The 18,319-nt window shown below is 42.8% G+C and overlaps 1 protein-coding gene and 1 long non-coding RNA gene across 3 annotated transcripts; one reads left to right on the forward strand and one right to left on the reverse strand.

Moving 5' to 3' along the window:
* The first annotated feature begins 5,646 nt into the window (after window positions 1-5,646).
* opn4xa (opsin 4xa) lies at window positions 5,647-16,761 on the forward strand. The gene is made up of 10 exons (XM_077020572.1): window positions 5,647-5,918; window positions 8,940-9,084; window positions 11,335-11,468; window positions 11,566-11,769; window positions 11,899-12,070; window positions 12,213-12,374; window positions 13,185-13,292; window positions 13,422-13,584; window positions 15,189-15,329; window positions 15,462-16,761. The coding sequence occupies exons 2-10, from the start codon at window positions 8,942-8,944 to the stop codon at window positions 15,861-15,863; spliced, it is 1,629 nt and encodes a 542-aa protein (XP_076876687.1). The 5' UTR covers window positions 5,647-5,918; window positions 8,940-8,941; the 3' UTR covers window positions 15,864-16,761.
* LOC143526021 (uncharacterized) lies at window positions 12,986-14,216 on the reverse strand. 2 transcript variants are annotated; one of them, XR_013133798.1, is made up of 4 exons: window positions 14,151-14,216; window positions 13,900-13,957; window positions 13,450-13,573; window positions 12,986-13,222 (listed from the first exon to the last, which is right to left on the reverse strand). It is a non-coding gene; the product is annotated as an uncharacterized LOC143526021 (long non-coding RNA). The 2 variants fall into 2 exon arrangements; XR_013133797.1 differs by having other exon boundaries at window positions 13,900-14,201.
* Window positions 16,762-18,319: the final 1,558 nt, after the last annotated feature.

Genomic DNA, 18,319 nt, shown 5'->3' on the forward strand with positions numbered 1-18,319 from the left:
TACTAGTTTTTTTACTCTCCCCTTTTTGCCTTGCCCTTTTGTGCTGCTGGCTGTAACCCTACGAGATTGTCCCAGTTTGGGACCTCTGTTTCTTGATTTTCTGTCACGTTGTGGGGGGGGCCCCTACCGGTCGCTGTCTCACCTGAGGGTCGTTTGTTCGTCTATATATGTCTTGTCTTTGTACCAGTTGACTGCTGGTTATTATTTCCTTAATCTGGAACCATGCATGGGTTTTTGGTTTGCACACTTTCTATTAAACCATCCTCTTTCCCTGAGACTTGGCGTGATCGCTTCCTTTTTAGTTGCTCACACCTGCCCGTCACAGAATAACCAGCCACCTTTCGGAAGCCGCCAGTCTCCTTTGCTTTCTCCTTCGTTCGTGGTCATGTCTCGTGGTAAGTGTTTGTCTACGTGCTGTGTGTTTGTCGTGTCTTGTCCAAGAGTGTGTTGAGTCTGTCCCTACTCGTCCCGCCGTGTTTAACTGTTGTTTGTGTAAAACCCGTAAAATCACACGGCGGTGACTAGAGCTGGGGACCGGTAGACTCCGCTCTCGCCCAGCGAAACTACCGGTGCCTCACATTGCGCACGTCCGTTGTCCGTTATCGTCTGTAGATGTGTGTGTGTGTATGTACGTTGTAGTGTTTTGTTTTAATAACGACGCGGACGTGAGCGAGTGTGTGAGTGTGCCGTGGTGTGTGTGTTTTGCTGGTGGTGTTCATGTGTGTATGTAGTCGGGTCCACCGGTGCATGCCGCACGCTAGACCGCGTTAGACGCGAGTGTCTCTCTGCGCCTTTCGCCTCGCTCACCTGATATCCCGCGGTGACGGGGGTGAGCGACTGCGAGCCCGAGAGACGCGTCGCTGTGGGCGTGACGCGTAAGCCGCTCGCGTATAGCTCTCTCTCTCTCCAAAGATCTGCGGATCCCGTTGGGAGAATGGTGAGAGAGAGCTGGAGTAGGCGCGTCACGCTCCACAGAGCGCGCGCATCGGTGGGTCCTGTCCGTTTGTTAGTGTTCTCTGTCTTTGCGTGTTCATTTTGTCCTAGAGTGTAGCGTGCTTTGTTTTATGTAATTCCTCTCTTGCACCCCTCTTCACTGTGTGTGGGGAGGGATCCATTTGAGGTCCATCTTGGGTGCGTCAGTGTTATATGTTGTGTTTGTGTTTTTTGTTTTGTTATTCCCCAGAGGGGCCCCCCCTAAATATGTTTTTGGGGGGGAGCTATGGGGTTCCTGAGCCACGGCATGTGGCTCAGAAGGCGCTGCTCCTTAGGGAGAACTGGCCTTTGGGAGGGACCCCTGAGCAGGGAGGAGCCCCTGTACCCCTTTGTAGGCTGAGGATGCCTGGGGTGTATGGACAGGGTGTCTCCTCATGCCAAGAAGGGGTCCCCTCCCCCCTGGGTATAAGGGGGTGCAAAGGTCAGGGCAGTGCACATTATGTGTTGTATGTTGTCTGTGTGCGTGTGTGTGTGATGTGTTGCAGGTCGCTCCTGGAGGTGGACTGCGGCACTCCCGGACCTAGTGGGGTCTCCAGGCGGAGACCCTCCCCTTCAAGCTCGGGGGGACCAGCGTGTCCCTGATGCGGATTGCCAGGGCCCTGGTCTCTGGCGCTCCTGGGTTGGGAGTCCACCTTGAGATGAGGGGCCCCGGGAGGGGTTCACTCCCCAGGAGTCTGGGGTGACCCCTAGCGAAAGGGCAGGGGTCAGCTCCGAGCGAGGAGGTAGGTTCGGGAGGTGGTCGGTAGAAGCCGTGGCCGCACCCCAGTGTGGCGGCCTGCACACATCCACACCTATGACGTTTATTGGGCCATGTGCTCCCGGTCTGCACACAGCGGTGGGGCTGACCGACCGGGGCGTGGTTATCGTCTTGTTGACGGCCCAGTCGGTCCAGGGTCCCGCCCAGGAGGCGAGCTAACCTGTATGTGTTTTTATGTTTCAGCTCCAGGACTGCAGGGAACGGGTCCCTGCCTGGTCTGCGTCCTGTGACGAGGAGCTTGTGTTTTGTGTTTCAGCTCAGGACAGCAGGGAATGGGTCCCTGTCTTGTCCCCGCCCTCCCGCCCCTTTGTTGTGTTTTGTGTGCTGCCACTGTAAGCCGCACATCCGGAGGGGAGTGTGGCTTTGGTGGGGGGGTCTGTCACGTTGTGGGGGGGCCCCCTACCGGTCGCCCCCGGTTACAGCGGCAGCGGTCCTGTTTTTGGTCACGTGATGTTCGTCCCTCAGGTGGGCGGGACCCGTGATCCGTCTCACCTGAGGGTCGTTTGTTCGTCTATATACGTCTTGTCTTTGTACCAGTTGACTGCTGGTTATTATTTCCTTAATCTGGAACCATGCACGGGTTTTTGGTTTGCACACTTTCTATTAAACCATCCTCTTTCCCTGAGACTTGGCGTGATCGCTTCCTTTTTAGTTGCTCACACCTGCCCGTCACATTTTCATTATTAAAACCTAGATCTTATCACTTGCTTATGGATCCTTCTCTACCCTCAGGTTTGCCACCGTTACAGAGACCCTGTACTATTCTGTATATGTATCTTCAATTTGATTAGTAGTTGATTGAATCTAAACTCCCACACTTAAAGGATGATTTAAAACCAATATAATACAGATACCAATATGCAAAAGAGATTACTGTAACGTGGCTTGCGCCACGGAGCGAGGAGGCTGACACAATCGCTGAGAAGAGCGAGATTTATTGAAGGGAATACCATACTCGTCGTCACGTAGCCAGTCCGGGTCGATAACGGGAGGGCAGTCAGTAAAACAGGCGTATACGGGCATAACTAAACAGGGGAACACGAGTAACAAGCAGGAAACCAAAAGACGGGAACAATAAACGGTCAGGTATAGCGATAAACACAAAAACAGCTAAACATCCAAATCAATCAAAATACCAGACAAAGGACAAGGGAGACTCAGGGGCTTATATACATGGGAACTAAACTACGAGCAGGTGAAGACAATGACACGGGGGCGTGGTAATAAACAAGGGAATCACGAGACAAACGAGCGGGGCGGGATGAACAGGCATGGGACATAGACACAAGGGAACCCGGAGTGACAGCCAAGGGAGAGGGCGAGGCCATACGTGACAATTACAGATGTTTAACAGGAGTAGTAAATTAATTTTATCTTGATGTAAACTGGACATAATGCAACTATAGTCTGTCAGGGTTTATTTAAAGAAATTGCTGAATTACCCAACATCTCTAGGACATATTTCAAATTGCAAAGTAGCTGAGATGATGTATATTTCCTGTCAGCTCTAATTCAGGACGTCCTGAAACATCATTGTATAATGATGGTTGTAAAAGAATCCACCCCCCCCCCCCCCGCCACCTTATTTCCTTAGAACGTCCTATGATGATGTGCTTTGTCCGTGCTCCGTACAAGTATAAATATTCCAGTGAGTACAAATATTCCAGTGAGTACAAATATTCCAGTGAGTACAAATATTCCAGTGAGTACCTTTGTTTGTTTTTGTTTTGTACCTTTGGTTACCTTTGTTTTGGCATGTATTTCCTGGTTTTGTTATTCCATGTGCTTTTTGTTTTCATTCTGTTTCCACCACCATATTGTTTATTCTCTGCCCCTTGTAATTTATTCCTCCTGTGTCATTTTATTAGTTGCTCGTTGGTCTGTATATTTAAACCCTATGTTTTCAATTCATAGTGGCTGGTCATTGTCATTGTAATCCTAACCTGTCTTCATATTCCTAATCTTTTAATCCAAGCCCTGGTTTGTGCCATAGCGTTTGCTGTATTTACATTGTATCCTAGCCTCGTCTGTGTTTCCTAGTTTCTTGTATTTGTTTGATTTTGTGTTTGTTCTTTGTGTTGGTTTCATGTCTGTTTCAGACTGCCCTCGTTCTGTAGCGCTGGGCTGTTTACAGTTTTTCTCAGTCGATTTGGTTAATTTTTCACATCATGGTTTACATTGGCATCAAAAATAGTGCATTTCTCAAAACAGTTAGTGCAAACAGTAAAACTCAAAATTCTTTGTTTTTGCTTCAAAAGCAAATATACTGCTCAAAAGGCAGGCAACACTAAAATAACACATCCTACATCTCAATTAATAAAAATCTTTGAAATCAGTTGAAAATCAGTTTCTACCTGTTGTCTGTTCCATTTGCACAAGAGCAGTTGAAATTGATTCACAATCAGTGTTGCTTCCTATCTGAACACGAAGTGTGGATGACTTGGAGTTACATTGTGTTGTTTAAGTGTTCCCTTTATTTTTTTGAGCAGTGTATTTAGGTCAGTCAATTTGTCAGTGCCATCAGAATATCTAGTCTGTGTGCCATCGCCTATGAACAAGGCAGTCAAAATACTTAGTCATGTTGTCAGTGCAACTACAAGTCACAGTCAGTGTAGACTGTATATTCTGATGGAAAGTAGCTAAGCTTTTTATTTCAAGAATGCTGCACATTCTGTGGTATATCAAATACATGTTACACACATACAAACTTACATGGAACACAAAGTTACACATGACTGTATGTGGGAGACTGATAGCAAGAAATTGGACTGGAATCAAATTTGTACAGCAATATTGTTTGACTGTATTGTTCACACTGCAATTTGCTGACAAACACAAATCTGATTGAAATTCAGATACATGTTTAGCATCTATACCTGTAAATGTTTGCCAATTACAGTAAAGGTTCATGAGACACACCTCTGACCTATGGTTGAGACCATTGGTTGATCTAAACCTTCACCAATTCCCTTTCTTACTGTAACTGAATGTTAACCTGCAAACAATTTAATCAAATTAGGATAAATTACCAAAATGTAACAAAAAAATAAACTAAATAAATAAATGTAAAATGATGCCTTAGAGATTATGACAACATGTTCAGCACTTTTGCATATAATGACCTAGGGGATGACCTAAATGTTTTGGAGGGTAAGACAATTCAACAGACAATCCGTACAACACATTTTGATAAACATGTCATAAGAAACCGATAATGTAAACAACAACAGACAATTGTCCATGTCCATTTGCAAAATGTACAAAAGCATTTGCAAAATGAGAAATGCAATTATGATGTGCACAAGTGACAAGGAGATGTGGAGATTGAATGAACAGTTTTGAGAATTTCAATTCTGATCTGAGAAATGAACCAAATCGACTGAGAAAAACTGTAAACAACTTCTTTTGGATTTGTCCTCAATATGTCTCGCTCTACTCAGCAAATGTTACACTGCCTCTCAAAAATCAATCAAATCTTGCTCAATCAAAGGTCTGCTCTTCTCAAGTTAATATATCTGACTTTACAAAAATGAAATGAATGAAAGTTTAGCAGGAACCTAATATCCTTGAGGGTGTTTAAAATATAAATTCACTACTCCCCTATAACTTTATATGTTGTTTTTGTGACCTGTTTTGAGAACTATATACATGGATTTTACTAGATAAAGATTAAATGCTAGTTTAGATCAAATATGTAGTAGGTACTTATTTACTTAAGCAGAAGTAGAAGTAAAGTGTTTTAAAAGCTTTGGGAAACATTTGGATGCCTCCTGTCAAATGTAGCTAGCAAATCTCACCACGTTTCAGTTGGAGTGTTGAGGGGTTGGATTTGAAGGAGCTTGCACTCACCTGCTCTCAAAGTGGGTGTGGGGGGTGTAGCAGGCAGTGGGCTAAAGTGTCACATGCACCTCGGTCCTCTTTTCACATCCACTCTCTGCTCCAGTTCTCCAGAGTGAGTGGTTATGAGTCATTATCGCCTATAGGCGTCCAGACTACAGCAGACTTGAGGGAGCAGCCAAAACCGCTTGCTGCTGAATCAGAGCCGCTCGGGTTGGGCTCGGTCTGCGAGGAGTGCCAAGGCTTGAGGGAGACTCTCCGGACAAGGATCCATTTTTGAGGACTCCTGCTTAAACTAAGGACAGAGGGGCAGAAAAAGAGACATATGAGGGTGAGGCATATGTTTTACTGACTTAAACACACACAGACACATGAAGCACATGCAAGCACGACTGACATTGATTTCTATAAAGAGAATAAATATTTGAGAGCCTGTGAACACTATAGACGATGTGACACTTGTTGCACAGATGCTTTTGGCTTGATGAATAAGGGGCTTGGACCCAAACATCTGTTAAGGTGTGACGCTTCTGCAAATTGTGCAAGTACTGAATTTATTCAGAATTACAAACGAATATATAAGGAATATAGGTAGCAGTTCTTATGATGGACTTTAAGCCTATTTGTTTTCTGACATTTCTGAATGCTAAGATGTGTGCTAAGGTGTCAAATAAAAAATGTCATCAGACTTTTATCTGCGTGAGGAGTCCACACCCCTCCAGGAAGACTGTTCACACATGGCTGCTCGTTTAGAGGACCTGACATGCTCTCTCTCTCTGCCACTGGACAGCTGCTGGGATGGTCCAGGGGGAGATTCATACTTCACAAGACTCCAATTAGACCTACAGTCTTTAATAGGTGCAGTCTAAAAGAACAGGCACCATAAGATGCTCTTAGTTGTTTAAACATTTACAAAAAATATCTAATCACAAGAATCTGTTAATGAAAAAATTCTAGTCCTTGCAATAAATAATGTAAAACCATGGAAATCTATTTAGGGTTTTAAGGATTTGTCTGTTTGAATCATTTACTGCAATAAATCCCAGGAACCCTTACTATTGTACACCCACTGACACCATACAAAACACCATACAAATACCACATCCAGCTCCTTCCTTTTTTTAACCTAGATAACTCGGATGGACTTGGAAGTTCATATAGGACTTGGGACAATGCGAGTTTCCTCTTAAGATTAAATGGTATTGTTCTCAGATTCTCAGATGCTACTTATGCATGTTGGGACCAAATTGCACTCCTCAAAACACTCCATGTTCTCTTATCTGTGTACACGCATGAACAGAAACTGGATTGTTGTGCTTTTCAAAGTCTGTTTTGAAGCATGTTTAAACATTTGTTTCTTATACGTTTTGGTTGTTGAATTTACCCTGTCTAGGGCACTTTGACGGTGATTCATAAAGACAGGGAGTAGGAAGATACATGTCTGGTTAATTATTCATTAATTTCAATATGACCTTAATGTCATCAAATATTTTGTGGTTGTCCATCAGCTTTCCCCATCACTTCTTTATGTTTACTGGTCTTACATGCGAGTGAACTAAACACAGTTTATTTCAGTGTAGTTCATATAGTAGGTTGTAATATATTTCAGACTGAGGTCTTACATCAGCTGTGCAATATGTATTTGTACTTTTAATTGTTTTATATTTTTTGTTAAAATGAAATTGAAAGCATTTGCATTACTTAAAGCACTATGTTAATGATTATTTTACTTATTTATAAGGAATAATGGCATTTCATAATACCCTAGATTATTTAATTCCCAGGGCAGAATATAATGATAGAACAGGTATTCTACTTTGACAATGACTACTTAGGACTGAGCTAGTTTGGAACCAGATATTAATAAAATCCTCTTATGATTGACTACTAACTTAACCTCAAGGTCCAACCGAGGGAACATGAGTATTATGCTTCATTTTAATGATAAAGGCTTTGGCTTAAAGCACTTTCCTTAATCATTACAGTCTGTCAGTCTCCACTTTAACTTATTGCATTATATGGTCCTATGTCCTATATAACACTGTGTGAGAGGAGGGAGATAAGCATGTTGGTGTGTGATGCACAGCTGTGAAGCCTTGTGTCTGTTGCTTATGTCCTTCTGTAGCAGTACGCATTCAGAATGAACTCTCTCTATTCCTTTCCCCCCATTTTAAAATATATTTATTTTAGATGTTTTCTGTTTTCAGATGGACAGGTAATTTAGCATACAAATCTAAAACATGCTTGTTGTCTGATCACTTTAACTAGCACATGGCCATAGGCATAGTAATGAACAACCTTTTCCCTTGTGACAATATTGAAAAATGTGTAATTGCAAGGATTGTAATTTTACATTCATACACCTAAACCAGAATTGATCTTTGGCAAAATAAACAAAAATAAGCAGTAACCCTGACATTACCAAAAGGTCTAACATTAAAAAACGCCTCTGACCTTCATTACAATACTGGGTAGTCTGTCCAATTTTTGACTGAAAATAAAGAAAAAACTATACCCTCCTAATGCCATCTCACAATCAGATTACACATATAGAAAAAAAACATTATCTTGTATTAGCATGCAAAGCAGCTTCCATTAGCTATAAATTAATATGCTACCACAATGCACAATAAGTAACAATTTTTGGCCATTTGTTTACAGGGAATCCTTTAAATAAACCTCAGAGAAATAGTTGATCAGTTATAATAAAATAGTTTTCCATCAGTACCAAACAATACATTTTTCCAGATTTTATCATGAAGCTGATGTACGACAATGTGTATTATAAAATACACAATATAAAACTACAAGTACATTGAGTTCATAAGAAATTGTTTAGAGACATGGATATATATGCAAAAAAAATGTTGAGCTTAAAAGTGGAAACGTGAACAATTTGGTGACATCCCTGTTCTTACACTATACCTGACAATTCATTGATGATTCAGATTGATTTTATAAGGGAACTAATCAAACACCCTGACTAGACTACACATTGACAACACAACCTTTAATTACACAACCCTTTATCTCTAATAGTAACTGGGGGATATTTCGAAAAGCATAGCATTTCTGTTATTCCACAAAAAACCTCTGTTGAAATACTTTGAATCGTGTATTGTTCCTCTGCCCCGTTGCTTGGGATTGTGATTCAGTCGGAATCCAGCATGCTGCACAACCCACTCCTGTCTCCTCATTCTATGCAGCCTTACATATGGTTGCCTAGGTGTTCATACATCAGGACAAGACCGAGAGTGAGTGTGAGCATGCAAAGAAGGCAACAGAGGAGGGAAGGTGCAAGATGGAGCATTCCTTAAGTGAGAAAGGCTGACAAGTGTTTCCCTTGCAACAGGTATGGAGGGGGTGGATATAGATCGAGGGTTCCACAGGAAGATTGACGTTCCGGACCATGCTCACTACATCGTGGCCTTCTTTGTGGCAATCATCGGAGCTGTAGGAGTCACTGGGAACGTGCTAGTCATGTACGCCTTCTTCAGGTAGGTCACAAAAACATCTTTATGTAACTGATTAAGAGTTGCATAGTAGCCTTAGAATTTAACAGGCTGTGTAAGACAAATGGAATCTCCCCACCTATATATGCCCTTCCCAAACTTGGTGGAGGTTGCATAGCATGCTGAAGTCATTTGATTGCAGTCACATTTACATTTGCTTATTTTCTGCATCACATTGACAGTTCGACTTTGCAACCATGAACTGTTGAGAGTGTCTGAACTTCGCTGAGTGTAAAGTGTCGTTTGATTTCGTTTTTTTGGCCCACCCCAAACCAAAACACTCACTTTGTGTACATTTAAAAAGATGGTTGATCAAGTCTTGTGTGACTTAATTACTTTGAGACCGGAGTGCAGCAGTGCAGACTCAGTCACTGGTGAGATGGACACCATGTAATCTGCAGTGCCTGGCCACTGACTGGCCACTCTCTGGTGGAGGCTAACCCAGAGCATGTGGTGTGGGTGAGTTGGAGCAGATCCTGCTGCTGGGTGTCAAATGTCATGTGTCCTTCTAAAAAGCAGAAGATCCAGTTAAAATATACCAACTGTGTAACTAATAAATTTAAAGCTATAATCAACTGACTATGATAAGATGCTCTGGCACTCTGAAACTAAATGTGGATGTAGAATGGGGAAATGGGTGTGAGTTCAAGCTTGGCATTCAACTTTGTCATATTCTCTGCACATGTTTGGACCTTCTGCAACTGCAACATCCAGCACACAAACCAAAAATAGAAGAATCGCCCAGGGCTGTGCGCTAAGTCCCATGTTGAATGCTCTATTTACATAAGATTGTGTTGCCTTCCAGACCAACACCATTATCATCAAATTTACTTAAGAAACTACAGTGGAGATGATTGGACAGGACACAGAAGGGAGGTGGAAGATCTGGTGGCTTGGTCTTTATTTAAATACCAACAAGATTAAGGGAATGATTTTTGATCCAAGGAGAAAGTACAACACACAGCATTACACTCAAGTGAAGCAGAGGTAGAGAAGGTGAACACTTTTAAATTTTTCATCACATCAGCAAGGATCTCACCTAGTCCCACAATGCACCTCATCTGGTAAAGATAAAGCAATGTTTGTACTTGAGAAAATGAGAAAACTGAACATGTTTGTCATGCCAGCTAAAATTGATTGCAACTTCTGCAGTGGTACCATCGAGAGTGTTCTCAACAGTGACATCTCATACTCATTTGGAAACTGCTCTATAGGACTGAAAAGCTCTTAAGAGGTGATGAAGACTGCCAGAACCAAATCACAGAGACATTTACCATACCAGGGTCATCAGAAGAGCATGCGTCATCAAGGACAAATCTCACCCCAACAGTCTCTTCACACTCCTGCCATCAGAGAGACGGTACAGAAGTGTGAAATCTAGACACTGTGCATAAAAGCCCAGGAACAGCTTTTATGCACAGAACATCAGACTTGTGAATGTCCACCACTGACACAAGAACTTAGTCTCAATCTCAGCCATGTTTTTTTGCAACTGAACGCTGGACTGCATTTGCACACTATGCCCCTTAGAGTTTACACAAGAACATTTTTGCACAAGAACATTTAATAGTCTTAATACACTTAAATATATTTTATTGAACATGTTTCATACAGTCTAGCTCAAGTTTGTAATATAGCATTTTTTCTTCTTTATTTCCTGCTTCTTTTTCATGTTTGTTTTCCATGTATTCTTCAAAAAGAAAGAAATGCAAAACAAGACATTTCAGTAATTGTAACTGAATGTTAAGTGTGCATATAATGAAACTCTTGAATCTTGAATCATAAAATAGTCTTTAAAGCATAAGTGCCGGTGCTGCTGATGGCAAATGCATCCATCTTCAGTTCTCACTTTTGACCAATGACCTTCTTGTTCGTGATGTGTGACAGGCAAGATGTGCCTCTCTATTTCTCTGTAGCTGGACAAGATCATGTCATGTGAACAGTGTGATAGTGTGATTAGAAGCCTCCCTCATCTCCACCTCAGGTTCACCCACTGGAGTTTAGCATTAACTAATCTAACTGCATCTGGTTAATTTAGGTGGTCAGCACTACACCCTTGGCAGTAGTGGCAATTATGCACTACCTCTGTGCACACCACTAGAGTTAAACAAACGGGAAAAGTTTTCATATCTTAGCTTTCATTTTTGACATAGCACTAGAAGCAGTTGGTGTAATACTAGCGGATTCATTTAATTGCAAGTGGGAACATTTATTTTGTTTGTTTTTCCGTTGTAGTAACAAGAAATTACAGACGCCTCCCAATTACTTCATCATGAACCTCGCCGTGAGTGACTTCCTGATGGCTGCCACTCAGTCACCCATCTTCTTCGTCAACTCCCTGTACAAAGAGTGGGTGTTTGGCGAAAAAGGTAACATGCATTCCTCCATTTCTGTTTGCACGCCCCCCCATTTCCATACCAACTTGCCCACGTACCGCATCCATTTTCCTACTGCCCTGCCGTCCAGGGTGTAAGGCGTACGCCTTCTGCGGCGCTTTGTTTGGGATCACGTCCATGATCACCCTGCTCGCCATCTCCATCGAGCGATACGTGGTGATCAGCAAGCCTCTGCAGGCCGCCCGCCGGACGTCCAGGCGGCGCTCCCTCGTCACCCTCCTGCTGGTGTGGCTGTACGCCCTGGCCTGGAGTCTGGCACCCTTGCTGGGATGGAGTGAGTGTTTGCCACCCTCCACCAACCATCCTTTCCCCTCTGAACATTTCAACTGTCTTTTCATTTTAACAAGATGCAGGTCTCCATGAATCACATCACAGAGTGTAATAAGCATTTGCTCATGGGCAGGTTCTTATATCCCAGAGGGCCTCATGACATCGTGCACGTGGGACTACGTCACCTCCACCCCAGCTAATAAGAGCTACACCCTCATGCTGTGCTGCTTCGTGTTCTTCATCCCCCTGGGCATCATTTCCTACTGCTACCTCTTCATGTTTCTCACTATTCGTGAAGCAAGCAGGTAAAAGGCACAGGCTACACACACACGTGATTTCATGCATTAATCCATACACGGTGCATTTAAAAAATAGTAATACAAAAGTGTGTGCAGCCTTATCTAGTCAGTATACGACATTGGCCATTTCCTCCCTGTGTGTCTTTAGGGAGGTGGAGAAACTGGGCATGCATGTGAGGAAGACCGTGCTGATCCGAGCACACTCCATGAGGACAGAGTGGAAGCTGGCAAAGATCGCCTCTGTGGTCATCGTTGTGTTCGTCCTGTCCTGGTCCCCTTATGCCTTAGTTACTCTCATCGCCTGGGCAGGGTAACTACTATGCTTTTGTGATTTCTACTCTTGTGAATCTTGGTTTGTATGTACCATTTCAGTGCAGAGCATTCCCCTGTTGTGCTCCGGAGATTTATACACGTATGCATGATTTCTGTAAAACATGTGACAAAGCATCAGCTTTTGAGGCTGACCTTTAAAAACTAGGACACAGTACTTGAAAATGCAATGGGATGTTGTGAAAAAATAAATAAAACAAAGCATGATCTTTGTAAGCGTTTTAAGCCTCGGCCAAAAAAAAAAAAAACATCCTGTTTGCTACTCCTGTTGCAAGAAAGTTACAGATATAAAGATGTAAAGTTATGAAAGGCCTTTCCAGTAAAGATGGGAATTGAAGGACACGAGTTGGAGGTTCAGGGCAGGTGGTGGAGGGTTACATCAGTGAAGTGATGTTTTGGAGAACAGAATAGGGCTCACACCTCTTCCACAGTGGACAAGAGCTGATGGGGTACAAGTGTGCGGTTTGATGATGGAGAAAGACAATCAGACCTGCTTCACTGGGTTCACCTTTGGCCCACTGCAAGGTTATACAATCAGGCTCTGCATGAAGTCATGCGACACTTCACACAGGAAGTCAGTCTCTTGGAAACAGCTGGTTCCTACAGTGGCATGGAATTACTTGTCTAGTGTGAAGAACTTGCCTAGACATTATTTTCAGTGTTGCGAGACTTCCTGATACAGAGACATTTTTTATTAGAAACAATCTTTTTTTACAGGAATATCTTGAACAGTCATTTTCACAGCCTGAGAAAATTGCTTAAATTAAAAGATGAATTGGGGCTTTTCCAGGTACAGCAGCATCTTGACACCATATTCCAAGGTGGTGCCTGCAATCATAGCCAAAGCGTCAGCTATTTACAACCCTTTAATCTACGCCATCATTCACTCCAAATACAGGTGAGAACTCCTGACTTCATGCTCACATGTTTTGAGAGAACAACCACAACCACCTGGATTATTACAACTTGGTTTCCTGGTCAGCTTTGAATCGTTTTCCCTCCTTTTTGTCCCATGACTGATTTGTAGGAACACGCTGGCCGAGAAGGTTCCATACCTGAGCTTCCTGGCCAAGCCATCCTGCAAGTATGGCTCCAGCATTTCAACCATCAAGCCTTCCATCAGGGAATCGTCTGGGTCAAAGGCAAAGGCAAAGTTCCACCGGACAGCTTTCATGTCCACTAGTGACACAGTGAGCTCTGAATCAGTACTTTAACACAGTGGGCTACAAGTCTATACATAGACGTCCATAGGTGTGTCACAAGGTGGCATGTCAGAAGTGGCAATCCTGAACCCTGGCCCTCTTAGATGGTGCGACAGAGGTCAGCTGAGTGAGCCACCATGGGTGTTTTGTGAAGGTAGGACCCAAGTGCTGATCTTAAGATCCAATTGGGAGGTGAGATAAATTAATTTACCGGAGACCAGGATTAAATCCCAGGTCGCCATGTTGGTAACCAGACACTCTGATGCTAGACAGATGAAACTATGAAAATAAAGAAGAACTTACCGTTTCTGCAGGGGAAAACAGATACAAAGGATGCCAGGGGAAAACTGGCTCTCAAACACTGAGGAAAGATGAACCAAGAACAAACTAATTTCTCAAACAAAAGTTTGATAACAGGAAAATAAGAGACAGCCAGATTTGTTCTTTATTTTGTATTTTTGCAAAATGATTAGAAATAAAGGAAACAACTCAAGGGATAAGGAGAGAACTTGAGTAGAGAGAGAAAAGGAGCTTGAAATCCCTAGGGCTCCTACCAAAATTACTAGCTGATCTGTATACCAGAACTCTGAACAAAGGCTCAGCAACCTGAGTCTGTTTTTCCAGCCCTCAAAGTTTAACCATAAGGTGAAGCTCATTTGGCTTGATTACCTCATAGGCTCCCTCTGGTGGCTGATGGTGGTCCAACCCTGGAGCCAACCCTTACAAAGTTAGTACTTTCAAACACACAGTGAGGTGTGTCTATGAACTCAACAATCACTTTGAGTTATACACATCTGACTTATAGATGCATTTTATAGGTGTACAGTTCTAGATGCTGTCTGATGCCATTTGTAATTTGTTGACTGTCCTTTAATGCTCACCATTCTCTACTGTTTACCATTACTGTCACACACTGTTACCAAAAGTGAGCCACTGTGATTCATAGAGGAGGAGGAGTGTTTGGATTATAAACAGTTTTTCTTCATATTCCACTCTGTCCTTTAATGGGGGTAGACATGGTCTGGTGGTTACAGTATCGGTCTTGTGGTTAGGGAACCGGTCTTGTGACAGGAGGGTCCTGGGTTCAATTGCTAGGCCCGAGGCCATAACTGAAGTTCCCTTGAGCAAGGCACTTAACCCCAACTGCTCCCACAGCCCCCTAGTAATCACTTGTGTGTGTGTGTGTTGTATCACTGAACAGATGGGTAAAATGTGAAGGACAATTGTCAATTTGGGTGAAAATCACAACTGACAAATATGGCACATTTTACATTTAATGAATGTTTATTATGAACTATTATGATCCTTAGTTTGCATCTTGTGATAAAACCCTATGAGGTCATGTTGGTGTTTTCTGTTTATAGTAGCCTTTAGCATATTCTGAGCTCTGGGGGTAAGCTCATGATCTGTTTTGTTTTTTTGTGGGTTTTTTGTTAATCTAAGACTAATGTTTTTCATACTTTGTCACTTCACTTGGTATTGCTTAGCTCACCATTTTCTTACTTCTTAACAGTGTTTGCTTCTTAAATCGTTTCTTTCGAGAGGTGAAGTGTTTAGTGTCTGTAACATAGATACTGTTTGTAATTGTGCAGGTTTGGAGTGATATAGAGTTTAATCAAGTGGACCAGAGACCTCAGTCCCTCAGCATCTCAGGATTAGCTTTGATGCTGAGAAAGAAGAGAAGACATGAACTTCAGCAGGGCAGGACCATGAATGACGTGTCTCAAAAGAAGGTAGTTATGTGCTATGGCTGGAATTTCATGGGTGGGCACAAAACAGTGGTATTATTCTAACTAACTAACTTGGTTTAGAGGCCTTGGGAAAATGAAATATAATGACGCACATAAATCCCTAATAATCCACAGCCAACCAGCCCAGAGAATAGTACACGGAGCGTCTGTGACCTGGTGCTGGACAACATGGCGAAGGTCCCCTTCCTCATGTTGAAGGAGAACCTAGCACAAGAGGCGAGTCAAGAACGACAGGAGAACCAAAATAAGTCCTCCCCACAAGATGACAGCTGTGTAACATCCCCCAGGATGGCGCCAGGCTTTTATGAGGAAACAGACATGCCCGAAATCACGACCAGTCCCAAGACAGTAACTGACTTGGCACGACGGGGAGAAGCAGGCTGGTCAGACCAAACAGAACAACCTGCTGCTGGGCCTGAAGAGTTGAAACTGCTCTCACGAGATGCTGGAGACAATGGAGAAGTTCCTCCCTTGAACACGAACCTTGATCTAATGCTGCACAGTAATGAAACATGACCATCTGTGGCAAGCTTGTGGGTTTGCATGACACATCTCATCAGATTCATCAGAGCAACTGTTCATATTAATCTCCCACATGAACAATCTATTGCTGAATTAACTGCCAAAAATACAAATGTGTTTCCACGCGGGCTGCCTGAACCATGTTGCCACAGCTAGAGTAGTAATTAACACTTCCAAAGTGATCGATAAGTTCACACCTATGTCTTGTCATTTCAAAATACACTTTTAAATCCTTCAATGAGTCTTTGTGCATCAAAAAATGGGCCATTGACCAAGAAAATAGTATAATACTGTGTATATTCGTAATAATAATAATACTGTGGCTGCTGGTATATAGCCCTCTGTGATCCTCAGGCTTTCGTTGGTTTGACTGGTTTTAGACAACGGTTCACATCTGGATGAAACCAGGTTGGAGCTCATCTTTAACCTCTTACAGTCATAGGATCCACATAATCTGTCCAAGGAGATCTCACTTAATGGCGCATCCTTTTTCAGAACTGTTGTTACTTCACATTTCGCTTTTTTATTGTTACCATTTTCATTGATTTTTGTCATTTATGGTTCCCATATTACATTCAGTCTGAGTCTTTTTTCTTTACTGTCCTGATTTTACTGTTCTTTTCATTGCCTTTTCACATGTGTTCATTTATAGCTGTGTCCCAAAGCTCTTGCAACCGCAAGGCACAAGAATGTACGACCTAAATCTGTTCTGACCATCTCAAATCTCATAGCCATGCACAGTGGCACCATACTGGTCCAACAGTGTTGAACAAGAAGCATGTTTGGAGGCAAAGCCAATTCACCTTTATTTACCTTCATCTGTAGTGCATAATCAAATAAAAACAGGCAGCACTGTGTCTGCTGTTCACATAGGTGCTAGCATGGACGAAATTTTGATTTCATAGGTGGGAGGGACACAAATTTTGTTGAAGGTTGGGGGGGGGGGGGGGTGGCGAACGAACGTAAAGGAGAACGTAAAGTATTACCGGAGCGGAGCTCGGAGCGGTCGTTTTCTGCATGGTCCTAGCGCTAGATTCGTCGCTATTTAAATATTAGTTTTTTAACCGTTAAAAAGTAAAAAGTGGGGGGGGGGTGGGGGGGACATGGCTTCGTCGCTATTAAATATTTGGTTTTAACTGTAAAAACTGGGGGGGGGGACCAAAACTGGCTTTTGAAACCCCCCCCCAAATTACGTCCGTGGGTGCTAGCCTATATGAGCGCCAGGATTTTGGAAGAGCACCAGCGAGGGGAGGGGCTTATTAAAAAATACAAGTACATGTCTACATTCTTCGCTTTCTTCTACAGAAGAAAAGCAGTCTCGATGTTTTCAAGCAAATTATAATACATTATATAAGCACACTATAATTCTCCTGGTGTTTTACTAATAATCAAGTGAAGTAAAAATCCAGACAGATGGCATGTTTAACTGGGTTAAAGCTAATACTTTTCCTGGCTTGAAATGTGAAATTGTAATGTTCCTAACCTAAAGCAAACCTTTGTTTTCCTTTGTTTTGAACAAAAAGTGATGTTTGCCTTCACAAAGAGTAGAAATGCTACATGCAAAAGATGACTGTTGCACTTAACCTTATTGTAAACTATGGGCATATAGCAGGGTTGCCAACTTTTGACGTGAGATTTTAACCTGGAGCCGGGGGGTGGCGAACGTAAAATGGACATAGATTCAGTGTTATATCGCCGGTGGATGGCGCCAGAGCTAGCGAACTAGTAACGTATTGAATCATATATGTGGATCTGAGGTAAATAAACTGGATATTTTTTTTCGGCGTGAGATATCGGAAGTGTGGCGTGAGAGCGTGTGAAAACGGTCAAATGCGTGTGTCTCACGCTCAATGCGTGAGAGTTGGCAACCCTGCATATAGTTAATGTTTTGTTACTTAGGATTTAACTATATGCAGGCCCGTTGACAGTCTTGCTGGGGCCCGGGACAAGAAAGTTTCATGTGACCCCCCCGCACGTCATTTGAATTTCCTCTGTAGCAGACAATCCTTCTGTTAGGTCATATAGTATATAATATAGCCACACATCAAAGCTGTTTCTGACAGCTGACCGGTTTATACTTGACGCGTCGCCAGCGGCGCGAGGGTTCGCGCGAAAATGACGTAATCGCAGTGGCTCCGCCCGTACGCGAGGGCCTCGCGCGCTGTCGGTTCACGAGGTCGTGCACCTCTCGAATTTTGTAACTTCGCGCGAGCCGCGCTTCAGCGCCATGAACAAAGTCATGTTTGTAGGGTTCATACACCTTGTACGTCACTTTAAAGGTCCATTTCAATATTTTCCAGCACGTTAAACTTAATTAAGTTAAATATTTATACATATACTCGAAATGATTAGAAATAATTCGCTTTTTATCACATTATTTAATGGTTGTTTATTTTCAAAACGCCCAATCTTAACGTCTTCACGAGAACTGTTCAGTCAGACAGCTATTT

The sequence above is a fragment of the Brachyhypopomus gauderio genome, chromosome 10 (assembly GCF_052324685.1).
Source record: "Brachyhypopomus gauderio isolate BG-103 chromosome 10, BGAUD_0.2, whole genome shotgun sequence".
Lineage (NCBI taxonomy): Eukaryota > Metazoa > Chordata > Actinopteri > Gymnotiformes > Hypopomidae > Brachyhypopomus > Brachyhypopomus gauderio.

Coding starts and splice junctions, on each gene's coding strand:
- opn4xa (XM_077020572.1), top strand. CDS start 8,942: ATGGAGGGGGTGGATATAGATCGAGGGTTCCACAGGAAGATTGACGTT. Junction 11,770..11,898: donor GGCACCCTTGCTGGGATGGA/GTGAGTGTTTGC, acceptor GCTCATGGGCAG/GTTCTTATATCCCAGAGGGC. Junction 15,330..15,461: donor ATGACGTGTCTCAAAAGAAG/GTAGTTATGTGC, acceptor AATAATCCACAG/CCAACCAGCCCAGAGAATAG.